Source organism: Procambarus clarkii, chromosome 63 (genome assembly GCF_040958095.1).
Source record: "Procambarus clarkii isolate CNS0578487 chromosome 63, FALCON_Pclarkii_2.0, whole genome shotgun sequence".
Classification (NCBI taxonomy): Eukaryota; Metazoa; Arthropoda; class Malacostraca; order Decapoda; family Cambaridae; genus Procambarus; species Procambarus clarkii.
In genome coordinates, this window is record NC_091212.1 from 14,647,463 (window position 1) to 14,663,168 (window position 15,706).

General features: G+C 48.2%; 1 protein-coding gene across 1 annotated transcript in view; it reads right to left on the bottom strand.

The window, feature by feature from the left end:
- Nucleotides 1-11,543: 11,543 nt before the first annotated feature.
- Nucleotides 11,544-15,706, bottom strand: part of LOC123769495 (facilitated trehalose transporter Tret1-like) — a 43,460-nt gene continuing 39,297 nt past the window's right edge. Inside the window, exons 2-3 of the mRNA XM_069308767.1 lie at nucleotides 15,663-15,706; nucleotides 11,544-13,551 (exon numbers count right to left, since the gene is read on the bottom strand). The exon at nucleotides 15,663-15,706 is cut by the window's right edge and continues 36 nt beyond it. Of these exons, the coding sequence (XP_069164868.1) occupies nucleotides 12,154-13,551; nucleotides 15,663-15,706 (1,442 nt within the window). The 3' untranslated portion in view covers nucleotides 11,544-12,153. The remainder of the gene's footprint in view (nucleotides 13,552-15,662) is intronic.

Here is a 15,706-nt window from a genome sequence, read left to right on the forward strand (position 1 = left end):
TCCCCTGACCCCCTCTTCTATCTACGATAGCCATTACCCCAACCCCCTTACTCCACCCTAAGCCACCTCCACTGACCCTACTCTTCCACCTTCACCATAATCCTCCACCACACCCCACCATGACCCTCCAACCCCCCTACCCCCCTCTCCCCACCCAATCACAACACACTCCTACCACTTGAGCTCACTCAACGAGCTGATATGTGCTTGGAGGTCGCACGAAGGTAGAAACAGATGGAATAGGTTGAGAAGGTAGAGTCAGGTGTACGTGGCCTCCTCTGAGCACCAGAGGCAGGCCAAGGGTAACTGACAGTCTCCGTGGTGTAGTGGTAAGACACTCGCCTGGCGTTCCGCGAGCGCTATGTCATGGGTTCGTATCCTGGCCGGGGAGGATTTACTGGGTGCAAATCCTTAACTGTAGCCTCTGTTTAACGCAACAGTAAAATGTGTACTTGGATGAAAAAACGATTCTTCGCGGCAGGGGATCGTATTCCAGGGACCTGCCCGAAACGCTACGCGTGCTAGTGGCTGTACAAGAATGTAACAACAACTCTTGTATATATCTCAAACTAGAAACAGGTGTCAACAAGAATAATGATCCCCTCATCCTACCGTAAGCAAATTGATACGTCTGGATAACAGAAGGAAGACTTGGGAGGAGAGAGGGAGAAAGGAGGAGAGAGAGAAGGGAGAAAGGAGGGGAGAGAGGAAATAAGGAGAAAGAGAAGAAATAATATAGAAGATTAGTACAGAAAATCCGTAGGAGCCGTGATGTGGATTCGAACTTGTGCGGTGGGAAGTCCCCCCCCCCCACACACACACGCCCCGAAACCAAATCTGACGGATTTTCTCATTAATACATCACGTTAGTGTGTTCACTCTCGTAACTATTCACTCTGTGAATAGTACAGACATTTCCCTAACCGGTACAGTCCCAGAAAATGGTCCTCCGCCTTCAAGATTAGCACTACATCTTATAAATGTCGATTGTGGACCGATTATTTTGATTTCCAATCACCATCAGGTACCTTACCTTGCGATGATTTCGGGGCTCAACGTCCCCGCGGCCCGGTCCTCGACCAGGCCTCCGTGAGGTAGAGATCACATGCGATCTTTATCTGTCAAGATCTTGTGCCGTTTTTCTAGGCTAATTCCATAGATGTCCTCCTACAAAAAACGTCGCTTTTCGCCCGTAGGCGTTACATAAGGCCCAAAAAAATGGTCGTACTAGAAAATGGAAGCGACTGGCGAAAGTGACGTACTGTCCCCCGTTTTCTGTTTTGGGTCCTCTGGTAAGGTTAGAAGAGGACACTTTAAATTGACACAGTTTTCTTGATATTTGGGAAATCTTGGGAGGACGAACTGGAAAACGAGCGTGGACGGGTGGCAGGTCAGTCCTACCCTACAGCTACACATAGTACTGGTCCAGCGTGAAAGTAATCTCGACCAATCAGAACAACTGAAACCTAAAAAGTAATCTCGACCAATCAGAACAACTGAAGACGACAATCAGACCAACAATCAGTCTTTGAGGAAATAATATGCCTCCAGATGCTTTCCAGAATACAGAAATCACTGTGTTTAATATGGTCAAGACATATTAAACTTTTAATCCAGTTTAATATGTCACTGGATTAAAATGACATAAAATTTTATGTCATTTTAATCCAGTCATAAAATGACTGGATTAAAATGACCAGTCATTTTAATCTGGGATCAATATAAAACTAATCCTGTGAGTTTAAGGGAAAGAGAATTTTCAGGGGAAAGCGCCAAGCCATTACGACTATATAGCACTTGGAAGGGGTCAGGATAAGGATTTGGGATGAGACGGAGCGAAAAGGAATGGTGCCCAACCACTTGGACGATCTTGGATTGAACGCCGACCTGCATGAAGCGAAACCGTCGCTCTACCGTCCAGTCAAAGTGGTTGGACAGTTTAGGGGAAATACAACACATTTGGCTGGACTGAAATTATGGTTGTATTCTGCACTATATCTTTCATACATTCCTATCAAGGCTTTATTAGTATCTATGGTCGATGCGAGCAGAATTTGATCATCAACTTAACAGAAAACTTATACATATATTAAGCGCGCCGTATTAAGCGCGCCGTATTAAGCGCATCGTATTAAGCGCGCCGTATTAAGCGCGCCGTATTAAGCGTACTGAAGGTCACTACTGCTGAGAAATAAGCGGTTGAGTCTCTTTAGCTGGTCTTACCGCCACAGACGTGGCCATTCATTTAAAATGCTAATCAGCATATGTACATTTTCTTCTGTCCGCCGTGGACAGAGTGATGTGCTAGACGGGACGGTAGATGTTACCAGGCTGGGGGGTGGGAGCTGTGATGTGTAGCTGGTGTTACAAGCACAAAGTTGAAGCTGGGATGTGCTTGCTGGCTTAGACAGCATCGTGGGAGCCAGAAATGTAATGTCGTGCCGTTTTGGCTTTGTTGTACCGTCTTGTTTGACTTTGTGACACCCGTTTTGTCTGGGTTTGTGACACCCGTTTTTGTCTGGGTTTGTGACACCCGTTTTTGTTTGACTTTGTGACACCCGTTTTGTCTGGGTTTGTGACACCCGTTTTGTCTGGGTTTGTGACACCCGTTTTGTCTGGGTTTGTGACACCCGTTTCGTCTGGGTTTGTGACACCCGTTTCGTCTGGGTTTGTGACACCCGTTTCGTCTGGGTTTGTGACACCCGTTTTTGTCTGGGTTTGTGACACCCGTTTTTGTCTGGGTTTGTGACACCCGTTTTGTCTGGGTTTGTGACACCCGTTTTTGTCTGGGTTTGTGACACCCGTTTTTGTCTGGGTTTGTGACACCCGTTTTTGTCTGGGTTTGTGACACCCGTTTTTGTCTGGGTTTGTGACACCCGTTTTGTCTAACTCTGTAATACCGTTCTGTCTGGCTTAGTCCCATCTGGTCTGAGTGGCACTAGCCTTGGCAGCCTAGCTGTGGTCTTGGCAACTGAAGTGAAGCTATACTAAGCTTGTAGGTGAAGTGACGGGTCCTTGTCAAAGAGACTGCTGTATTAAGTTATGTGATCAGGTGCGAGATAATTTTTTTTTTTAATTTTGCCCCGAGGGGGCGAGTTTATTGGGCAGCGCCACTCATCTTGTGAGTGGACACACCGCCATAGTGACAGTATTGGGCAGCGCCACTCATCTTGTGAGTGGACACACCGCCATAGTGACAGTATTGGGCAGCGCCACTCATCCTGTGAGTGGACACACCGCCATAGTGACAGTATTGGGCAGCGCCACTCATCTTGTGAGTGGACACACCGCCATAGTGACAGTATTGGGCAGCGCCACTCATCTTGTGAGTGGACACACCGCCATAGTGACAGTATTGGGCAGCGCCACTCATCTTGTGAGTGGACACACCGCCATAGTGACAGTATTGGGCAGCGCCACTCATCCTGTGAGTGAACACACCGCCATAGTGACAGTATTGGGCAGCGTCACTCATCTTGTGAGTGGACACACCGCCATAGTGACAGTATTGGGCAGCGTCACTCATCCTGTGAGTGAACACACCGCCATAGTGACAGTATTGGGCAGCGTCACTCATCTTGTGAGTGGACACACCGCCATAGTGACAGTATTGGGCAGCGCCACTCATCCTGTGAGTGAACACACCGCCATAGTGACAGTATTGGGCAGCGTCACTCATCTTGTGAGTGGACACACCGCCATAGTGACAGTATTGGGCAGCGTCACTCATCTTGTGAGTGGACACACCGCCATAGTGACAGTATTGGGCAGCGCCACTCATCTTTTGAGTGGACACACCGCCATAGTGACAGTATTGGGCAGCGCCACTCATCTTTTGAGTGGACACACCGCCATAGCAGAATGTACAACACTCTCCAATAGGAAGAAAACCCGCTGGGTTGTTCATCCTGTCACAGGTGCAAGATGGGGAGGACTGGTGATTAATGTGGTATTTAACTATCTTGCGTTACCTTGAAGTTACCTAGAGCTGGTTTCGAGGATCAAAGGCCTCCTGGTTGGTATAGTATGGGTGGTCAAGCAGGCTGTTATAGGCGTCGGTGCTCTTTGTGTGATGGAGGATTCACAGACTGGTTGATCAAGTATTATTTAGAGGTAATTATCACGCTCCCTTTTGAAAGCCAAGAGTGGATGACAAGTTTGGCCAAATATGTAATTTTAGTGAGCGGACAGAACACTGGACGCGTGATCCTGTGGTCCCAGGTTCAATCCCGGGCGCCGGCGAGAAGCAATGGGCAGAGTTTCTTTTACCCTGATGCTCCTGTTACCTAGCAGTAAATAGGTACCTGGGAGTTAGTCAGCTGTCACGAGCTGCTTCCTGGGGGGATGGAGGCCTGGTCGAGGACCAGGCCGCGAGGACACTAAGCCCCGAAATCATCTCAAGATATCCTCAAGATCTTAAGATAGTGTCAAATTCCTTTTTTTTTAATGCAAACATCGGAAGCATCAATGTTTATAAGACCATTCAGCTGTTCGGTTTATTTATTATAGAGTTTACTCTATATTTGAGAGATTGAGAGACGTGTTATACTGGATCTGAATATATCTGTGGTGGGTATGTGGGCCTGCGGGCCGCTCCAAGCAACAGCCTGGTGGACCAAACTCTCACAAGTGAAGTCTGGCCTCGGGCCGGGCTTGGGGAGTAGAAGAACTCCCAGAACCCCATCAACCAGGTATCAACCAGGTATAGATGCTTCAACAGAGATCTCAATACAGCTGCAGCGACAGATATGTCAATAGAGACGCTGTAATAGAGAACTCAATACAGCTACTGCAACAAATAAATCAATACAGCTCTTGTAATAGAGGTCAATACAGATGCTGCAACAGAGGTGCCTCCACAGGTGTCAAACCCCTTGCTGCAGGACCGTAGAGGAGAACACGAACCGAGAATAAAATAAGAAAGAGCTCTACTGTGACATATGACAACAAAACCAGATGACGCAGGAGATGCGAACCAGGGCCCGAGTTTATTTACATTACGCATTCCTACGCAGGCGGCTGACTAGTGTAAAGGTGTAAGGTGCAACAGGAGCCAGCCTGCCTGCCTGCCTGCCTGCCTGCCTGCCTGCCTGCCTGCCTGCCAGCCTGCCTGCCTGCCTGCCTGCCTGCCTGCCACCCTCCCAGCCAGCCTGCCAGTCTGCCAGCCTGCCTGTAAGCTAGCTAGCCTGCTACTCACCTAGCCAGCCAGCCAACCAGCCAACCAGCCAACCAGCCAACCAACCAACCAGCCAGCCAACCAACCAGCCAGCCAACCAGCCAGCCAACCAGCCAGCCAGCCAACCAGCCAGCCAGCCAGCCAGCCAACCAGCCAACCAGGCAGTACAAGTAAGTCAGTGTCTACATCAATGGAGTCCTTAACTTACACTTAACGCCAACGTCACACTAATAACGCAATCATTCTGGACGAGCGACAGATTTCCATACCAAAAATTACCTCAACATTCGTTACTGTTCAGACACTTCGAAGATCTTTATTCCATGTTATTATATAAATACTCTTAGAAAATTTGTGTTTCTATAATTTCGACGTCATTAACGAGGCAAAGTTTATTTAAAGTCAATAAAGTACATGCGATACCTTCTGAATATATTTTGGAAGATAAAGAGTACTCTTTTGAGACGGGTATATTTTTTTTTGCAAAATTTTTTTTCCTGGTGAAAGTTAAATTGAAAAAGGGATAAGTTATGAAAGTATACATATTGACAGTCCACTGAAGACTGTGTCATGCTTGACACTTAAGTGAGAGAGAGAGAGAGAGAGAGAGAGAGAGAGAGAGAGAGAGAGAGAGAGAGAGAGAGAGAGAGAGAGAGAGAGAGAGAGAGAGAGAGAGAGAGAGAGAGAGAGAGAGAGAGAGAGAGAGAGAGAGAGAGAGAGAGAGAGAGAGAGAGAGAGAGAGAGAGAGAGAGAGAGAGAGAGAGAGAGAGAGAGAGAGAGAGAGAGAGAGAAGGGGTCAATCACACAGGAAGCCTCGTGGTCTTTCGTGCATAGAAACTAGTAAGTGCTTCATAGGATTCAGTAGTTGTGATGGCAGCACTTGAGCCGTAGCGCAGTAGCAGTTGCAGAAGCAACAGTTGTTGTAGTATATAACTACAAAACCAGATACAGCAGGATGTATGAATCACGACCAGAGTTTACATCCCAATTTGCAATGTAAACTTAAAACTGGCGCGGTATACAAGTGTAAAACAGCAGTATCCTAGCAGTAGGAAAACTCAGTACTAATACTAATATTTGAATTAATATTAGTGCAGGAAGTGACAGGACCAACAACCCAGCGGGTTTTCTTCCTATTGGGGAGTGTTGTACATGCTGCTATGGCGGTGTGTCCACTCACAGGATGAGTGGCGCTGCTCAATACTGTCACTATGGCGGTATGTCCACTCACAGGATGAGTGGCGCTGCTCAATACTGTCACTATGGCGGTGTGTCCACTCACAGGATGAGTGGCGCTGCCCAATACTGTCACTATGGCGGTGTGTCCACTCACAGGATGAGTGGCGCTGCCCAAAACTGTCACTATGGCGGTGTGTCCACTTACAGGATGAGTGGCGCTGCTCAATACTGTCACTATGGCGGTGTGTCCACTCACAGGATGAGTGGCGCTGCCCAATACTGTCACTATGGCGGTGTGTCCACTCACAAGATGAGTGGCGCTGCCCAATACTGTCACTATGGCGGTGTGTCCACTCACAAGATGAGTGGCGCTGCCCAATACTGTCACTATGGCGGTGTGTCCACTCACAAGATGAGTGGCGCTGCCCAATACTGTCACTATGGCGGTGTGTCCACTCACAGGATGAGTGACGCTGCCCAATACTGTCACTATGGCGGTGTGTCCACTCACAGGATGAGTGGCGCTGCCCAATACTGTCACTATGGCGGTGTGTCCACTCACAAGATGAGTGACGCTGCCCAATAAACTTGCCCCTCGGGGCAAAATTAAAAAAAAAATATTAGTGCAAAATTAGTATTAGTGGTATTAGTAGTTTCAGTAGAAGCAGTAGTGGTAGTATAGGGAAGCAGAGGCAGCAGAAGTAGCAGTTACAACAGTAGTAGCAAGAGAGGCAGCATCCTGTTATGAGAGTGGGGGAGAGTGAGAGGAAGAGGAGGAGGAGCAGCAGGAGGAAGTAGGAGCGGTCTGGTCCAGCAGCCTAACACAGTGGTTGGGCAGCAGCTGTGTCTGCGGCATACATACAGATGGGACCATTCATAGCCTCGCCTCGCTACACTTCTCTTATCTCTTCCTGATATTAATATTAAACTTTGTATTATTTCGCTTATTTTTGTCGGTGAATTTTTCAGCTTTTTATTTCTATTTTTTTTTCCTCGTGCGTATATCAGCCGCGTTATTTTTTGGGACAAAGACAAAATGCTATCTTGAGGTTATCTTGAGATGATTTCGGGGCTTTTTAGTGTCCCCGCGGCCCGGTCCTCGACCAGGCCTCCACCCCCAGGAAGCAGCCCGTGACAGCTGACTAACACCCAGGTACCTATTTTACTGCTAGGTAACAGGGGCATAGGGTGAAAGAAACTCTGCCCATTGTTTCTCGCCGGCGCCTGGGATCGAACCCAGGACCACAGGATCACAAGTCCAGCGTGCTGTCCGCTCGGCCGACCGGCTCCCCTATGGTATCGAATGTTGCTGGTATTGTGAAGCCACACTACATGAGAGAATATTGTAATATATAAAATGTGTCTTTTTCTATTTTCACTAATATAAACATGTTCTTTCTCTCCCACACACACAAGGGGCCTTGCGGCTGAGAGGACAGCGCTTGGGAATCGTAGTTCTAAAGGCTTCTAATTCCCGCCGAGGCAAGAATAAATGGGCAGAGTTTCTTTAACCCTGATGCTCCTGTTTATCTAGCAGTAAATAGGTACCTGGGAGTTAGACATCTGCTACGGGCTGCTTCCTGGGGATGTGTGTGTGTTAGAAATATATGTAGTAGATATAATAGAGGAAAATAGATTATCTTCAAAATAGATAATAGAAAATAGTTAAAGAGCTCGAGTCTGCAGCCACAAATAGTAAATACACAGCTTTAGGGTAGTTAACAAATGGAATGCATTAGACAGTGATGTGGTGGAGGCTGACTCCAAACACAGTTTCAAGTGGAGATATGATAGAGCCCAGTAGGCTCAGGAACCTGTACACCAGTTGATTGACAGTTGAGAGGCGGGGGATCAAGAACCGAAGCTCAACCCCCAGCAAACAACTATGATATAAGCCACACAATTCATTGTTATAACTCGGAAACATTCTGCCCGTCAATTTATAATGTATAAATTTATAATTTATATTTATAAGTCAAATTGATATTAAAATTTTAGCTAAATTGTCTAAAAAGAGTTTTTGAAATAGTTTAGGAAACCCAAACAGTAAACTTTATGCATAATTCAACAATGGTGATTTGTTGGCCGTTTTGCAGACCTTGAAGCTAATTATAATTTTGGTTTCATTTATCTCGTGTTTTTCTAATGCTGTTTTTTCATAATTTACTTGTTAAAATAATTTAAGTTCGTTGAGTATTTGGATGAAAGCAACAGCTGTGGGGTGTGTGTGAGACAGCTGGCTGGGGTGTGTGAGACAGCTGGCTGGGGGTGTGTGAGACAGCTGGCTGGGGGTGTGTGAGAGACAGCTGGCTGGGGTGTGTGTGAGACAGCTGGCTGGGGGTGTGTGAGAGACAGCTGGCTGGGGGTGTGTGTGAGACAGCTGGCTGGGGGTGTGTGAGACAGCTGGCTGGGGGGTGTGTGAGACAGCTGGCTGGGGGGTGTGTGAGACAGCTGGCTGGGGGGTGTGAGAGACAGCTGGCTGGGGGGGTGTGAGACAGCTGGCTGGGGTGTGTGTGAGACAGCTGGCTGGGGGGTGTGTGAGACAGCTGGCTGGGGGTGTGTGAGACAGCTGGCTGGGGGTGTGTGAGACAGCTGGCTGGGGGGTGTGTGAGAGACAGCTGGCTGGGGGGTGTGTGAGACAGCTGGCTGGGGGGTGTGAGAGACAGCTGGCTGGGGGGTGTGAGAGACAGCTGGCTGGGGGGTGTGTGAGAGACAGCTGGCTGGGGGTGTGTGAGACAGCTGGCTGGGGGGTGTGTGAGACAGCTGGCTGGGGTGTGTGTGAGACAGCTGGCTGGGGTGTGTGTGAGACAGCTGGCTGGGGTGTGTGAGACAGCTGGCTGGGGGGTGTGTGAGACAGCTGGCTGGGGGGTGTGTAGGGGATGAGAAACAACTGACTGGGGGTGTATGGGGTGAGGAATGACAGGCTGGGTAAGTGGTGGTGATTGATTACTGTTGAGATGTTGAGATTGTTGAGGTGTTGAGATTGAAGAACGACTGACTGAACGTCTGGGATGATGAAATGAACGTGTATGTGTGTGTGTGGGGGGGGGGGGAGGTGAGGAACGGTTTGCATGGAGTGAAGGACTCACCAAGTCCCAACAAAGAAGTAGCTTAACACTACAATAATCATATGCAGGCGACAATCGACTTGAGAATGGTCCAGGACGGACCGAAACGTCGTCGTCGTCGCCCCTTCACCTTCTAGTGTGTGTGGTCTGGTCAACTTACAATAAGCCATAATTCCAGCTGGATATCTTACGCTTTTCTCCCCCCCTGCAAATCAGACCAAGACGGTCTCAATATCACTATAGAATATCCTGCTCGAGAAATATCACGACCGTATCCCGTTTTCTTCATTAATAAGACGTAGTGAAGCCGTAAATCAACTTGTAGCGGACGCAAGAGTACACACACACACACACACACACACACACACACACACACACACACACACACACACACGGAGAATAGTTATCAGTCAAGAGCTCTATTCATAAACTGGAGTTCAAGAGTTCGAGGCTAGTAGACTGTGTTAAGAGTTATCATGTTATCATGACTGGGGGGGTGAGAGCGAGGTACTTTAAGGCTGCTTATTTGGGGCTAGGGCTATTCTAGGAATATTTATTTGATAAGACATTTTATGTAAATATCCTGAGGCCTTATTTTCTCATCTCAGCGGCTTGATTAAATGTACTCAATTCACCCTTAAATTGTGTAGATTTAGCTTTGTTCATCATCGAGATGTACACGATTACGAAAAAATCAGATATGGGGGAAAAAATTGCACAATGTGAAGATTTGATGCCATGATAAGTCAGCGCCACAGAAATGGGGGTACAGTGCTATTCTGTGTCTCACACATGAAGGGATGGCACTGTAGTATATGTGTCTCACTCATGGGGGACACTGTACGCTCTCCCATGCTCTTAATAACGAACACAATGAGATAATTAATTGCAATTATAACTCGGCTCCCATGTGAGTTAGTTTAACAGGTTGCCCGCTGGGACTTGGAGCTGTACAAATAAGTAAGATATGCGGGGAAATTACAGGGTTGCCTTCTTGGCTGTTTAGGGAGGGAATGAGGGAGGGGTATGCTTGGTGGGGGAGGGAGGGAGGTAGAGAGGGGAAGATGGGGCGAGGGAGGGAGGGGAGGGAAAGAGTTCATGGTCATTTATGTCGGTGATCTCTGTCTTTGGCTTTGTTTTGATAGTATTTGCCTCTCTTGTGTTTCTATTAATTTTTTTCCTTTCTTCCCCCTTTCTCTACAAACGTTTCTCCACGTCTTTCTCTCTCTCTCTCCCCTCCTTTCTCTACGTCTTTCTTAGAAACGTTTAAGGGAACTTGTGACGTAAATATTACACTGCAAAGAATGCATCAGACAACTGATTTATTTTCTAAGGAATGATAGACTGCAATTAATTCCATCCATCAGTGGTATTAAGTCACCGTGATGGACTATAAGAACCAGTGTCATATGAGGCGATATAACAAGAAATAATGCATTTGAGAAGGGTCACGCTAACAGTCATAGCCTACTGGAACAAACTATATATATATATATACTTTCCAGGGACCACCCTTAAACGGTTGGTATTTCTGATCGTGCAGAATATATCTGTATACCAGGCAAGGTATACTGGCGGTAATATTATACCTAGAGCCTACTACAACAGCCTGTGGAAAATAGTCGTAGGTCTGACCATCTAGGTAGCAACAGGGAGCAGTTCTATGGATTATTAAAAAGGATTTTGTGTATTTTTTTTTTTTTAATATTTTGCATTTGCATAATTTAGAATTCTTTAGATAGGTTTGTTGTTGTTAAAGATTCGCTGCCTGGATCAAAAAAGTCCAAGCAGCACGGGCTATGGTGAGCCCGTAGTAGGGGTTATTAGATCGGTTATGCGATGTCAATAAATACAATTTGTGTAACTGCGTGATGTTGTCTCTTGCGTGTTGTATTTCTGGCCTTTCTGCTGGAAGGAGTAGAGAGGAGGGAGAGAACCTTCTGCTTCTCTACCCCTCATCTCTCACCTGCCAGAGGAAGAGTGAGACATGTAGAAGCATTCTACAGCTGGACTGGAAGAATTCAACTTTTTCATAGACCAAAAATCTCGTTTTCTGTTGTTCCTGTGTATTCTCTCCTGTGGGGTGGTGGTGGGGTGACAAATCTATTACAAATTCCAAGTTTTACAACAATCTTTTATTATCAGAATAAGTATTGTTACAAAGTGTTTATAAGAGAAATAGAAAAAGAAATTCTTTCTATATACAGACTAGTTGTTTTCTCTAATAAATTACAATTATCTTACACATCATTTGGGAGGTTTTGTACAGTATTTACAATATAGTCAGTATTTGGCCACATGGTATGCTCTTCACGGCATACCAACTCTTCAAACACATCTATGGTATAAGCATTAAGAAAATAGTAATTTCAGTACGAAAGACGTCTAATTACAAGTGTTCATCTTCTCTCTATAAAAACACACACACACACTCTCTCTCTCACACACACACACACTCTCACACACACACACACACACACACACACACACACACACACACATGCGCACATGAGCGCGAGATCTTCAGGGACAGAGATGCTGGCACACACCAAGTGTTCCTATACCACACATACTGGAGATGAACCAGACGAGCCGTTTAGCATCCTTGTGTTTACACACGAGATTCACTCCCCCCCCCCCACCCCCCTTCCTCTCGCCGCGGGTCCTGGCGTCGCTCTAGTACACTTGAAAGTTCAGCACACTACACCACTTTAACACCAGACGAACACATTAAGGTATCAACTTGTTCTGCGTTCCCTGTTCATTGTAGATGGGAGTGTACTCCCTCGGCGTGTAGATTTCCTGCATTTCCTGGAGGCCGCGACCTTTCGTTTCCGGGACCAGTGCCACGGTGAAGACCAGGCCGACCAGCGAGATCCCCGCGTAGAGCCAGAAGGCTCCATAGAGCCCCAATAGCAACTGGAAGTCTACGAAGGTCTTCACACTGGCGAAGGAACAGGCGTAACTGACGGAATTGGCGATGGCGCCTAAACCCCGGTGCTTCAGCGGGAACAATTCGCCGATGTAAATCCAGGCGATGGGTGAGATTCCCAGAGCATACGCCACCTGGAATATTAAGGCGCAGGTGAGAGGAATCCAGTCTAAACCCGGCCCTGCCCCGCCACCGATGCTGCCCGTGACGTACAGGAAGGTACCGAAGCCTGCTAGCGCCGTCGACATCAGCAGATTCGACACTATCAACAGCGGGAGTCGACCTACAGTGTCGATCAGGACCGACGACACCATCCCCGCGAGGATCTGCAGGAGGCCGACAACCACAGCGGCGCTGTAAGGGTTGATCCCAGCGAAGGCTTCGGTCAGGATCGGTACGGCGTAGAAATTAAAGGCATTGGCGCCGCTGAATTTCTGGAAGACCATGAGGCCGCAGGTGATGAGGACGGGCTTGATGAGATCGCGGCGCCATTCCCGGTAGCATGTGACCTCCGTGTTCTCCCGCATGGCCTCGATGTTGGCCCTCATGGTGTCCAGCTCCTGCGTGACGTCCAGTCCTCCTCGCAGCCAGGAGAGAGACGTCGCGGCGTCGTCTTCGCGGCCGCGATACAGCAGGTAACTGGGCGTCTCGGGAATGAGCATGAGGGCCAGGAAGAGCAGCGCCGGGGCGATGGAGGCCACCATAGCCAGTTGGCGCCAGTCGAGGTACACGCCCAGTAGGAAAGAGAGAAGCATGCCTACATTAGCCGTAAGCTTAGCTACGGAGCAGAGACAGCCACGGATTTCCGGATGGGCGATTTCGCTGATGTAGACGGGAGTGACCAGCGACACCACCGCTGACCATATGCCACACAGGAAGGAAGAAGCGTAGACCATATACACACTCGAGGCGAAGACCGTTAGCAGCCAAGAGAGGGCGAAAGGTAGAGACACGACGGCTAGTACGCTCTTCCTTCCTAGCCTCATGGCCAGTCCTCCAGGGATGCCGCCGAAGAAGGCTCCCAGGAGCGAGAGGGAAGCGATCCACGACCCCTGTTCTTGCGTGATGGAGAAGTCGTGAGAGTGAGAGCTGTTCGTGGAGGAGGGAATTTGCATGGAGGCGAGGGCTGGGGAGGAGTAGCCCTTGCCCAGACCCGTTGCCAAGGGGCCCAGAGCTACGATCATTGTCGCCACAACCTGTAACGAGAAGAAAGGTATTTGTTTAGTGGATGTCTAGACATGAATCATACGTGTAGCATTACACCCAACAGTATTAAGCCAACGGACAATGTCAATAGGCAAAGTACACACACACAGGCGTCGGTGGCTGTGTGGACAGCATGCTGGGCGCTTAATCCTGTGGTCAGGGTTCGATTCCCGGCGCTGGCGAGAAACGAAATGGGTAGTTTCTTTCGCCCCTGATCCCTGATGCCCCCTGTTATCTAACAGTAAATAGGTACCTGGGAGTTAGACAGCTGTTACGGGCTGCTTCCTCTGTGTGTACTCACCTATTTGTACTCACCTGTTTGTGCTTGCGGGGGTTGAGCTTTGGCTCTTTGGTCCCGCCTCTCAACTGTCAATCAACTGGTGTACAGATTCCTGTGTGTGTGTGTGTGTGTGTGTGTGTGTGTGTGTGTGTGTGTGTGTGTGTGTGTGTGTGTGTGTGTGTGTGTGTGTGTGTGTGTGTGTGTGTGTGTGTGTGTGTGTGCGTGCGTGCGCGTGCGTGCGTGTGCGTGCGTGTGCGCGCGTGTGTGTGCGTGTGTGTGTGAGAAAAAAAAAGTTAGCAGTAGTTAGCAACAGTTAATTGATTGACAGTTGAGAGGCGGGCCGAAAGAGCAGAGCTCAATCCCCGCAAGCACAAATAGGTGAATATACACACACACACACCCACCCCCACACACACACCCCACCACACACACACACACCCCACCCCACACACACACACCCCACCCCACACACACACACCCCACCCCACTCACACACACCCCACCCCACACACACACACCCCACCCCACACACACACACCCCACCCCACACACACACACACACACACCCCCCCCCCACACACACACACCCCACACACACACACCCCACACACACACCCCCCACACACACACACACACACCCCACACACACACACACACACACCCCACACACACACATACACCCCCCCCCCCACCCCCACCCACACACACACAGCAGAAGCTACAATAAACGAGCCCTTGCAAGAACAGAGGAGGACAATAGACAGCAGCAACCATCCATCGTCACAGCACAACCTTCCTAGAGAGTCATTGTCCCATCTGAGTGATGCCACACCCTGGGCCCGGCGCTGACGAGACCCACCTCAACACACAAGGACATCTGAGATCAACCAGCTAATGGGCGCAGTTTCTATTGAGTGAAGGGTCTGAGCTTGTTGAACAACAACAACAACAACATGTATCCATAATGATTTGAACCAGAGAAACAGCAGTTAAATTAATGACTTTTTAACAAATGTAAGTTAGGGATGTGTTGAGAGTCATTAAAGGTAATGGATCTGCTAAGAGGTACTCTGTGGGTTTAAGAGGCACTGTTTGCTTGGGAGCCGTTGAGTTTAAGAGGCCATATAGGCTAGGGGATCTGTTACCCTTAAGAGACATTAGGAAAGGAATCTGCTCTACAATAAAGGAAAAATTAATGTTTTGGATGGTAGTGTTACCTGAAATTATCCAAATTTGTCGAAAAGGCATCTAGATAGATATATAGGTAGCCCCCGTTCCCTCAACCCCCTTCGGTTGAAGGAAGGGGGAAGAGGACGCTACCCACCTATTCTACCTTAGGCAGATCCTGCCCCAAGGGCTGAATAACCCGATGGAAAACACACACAAAATGGATACAGAAATAACGTTAAACAGAAAACGACATACAGACAAGAACACAGAACATAGCACAGAGGAGGAGAGTACATGGCTATGTATGCAGGCGATGAGTCACAATAACGTGGCTAAAGTAAGTTGACCAGACCACACACTAGAAGGTGAAGGGACGACGACGACGTTTCGGTCCGTCCTGGACCATTCTCAAGTCGATTGTCGACTTGGACTACAATCGACTTGAGAATGGTCCAGGACGGACCGAAACGTCGTCGTCCCTTCACCTTCTAGTGTGTGGTCTGGTCAAAATGGCTATGTATAAACGGATACAGTATATAAGCTCTAGAAAGGCTAAGAATATATTCACTGACGGTTATACCTGGTTCTGAGCGTGCATGCACTGTAAGGTATACCTTACACTGTAAGGTATAAACACCTTGTGGGTCATACCTGCGTTAATCGCTGAGGTCGGTTGCTGTAGATGAGGCTGAGGG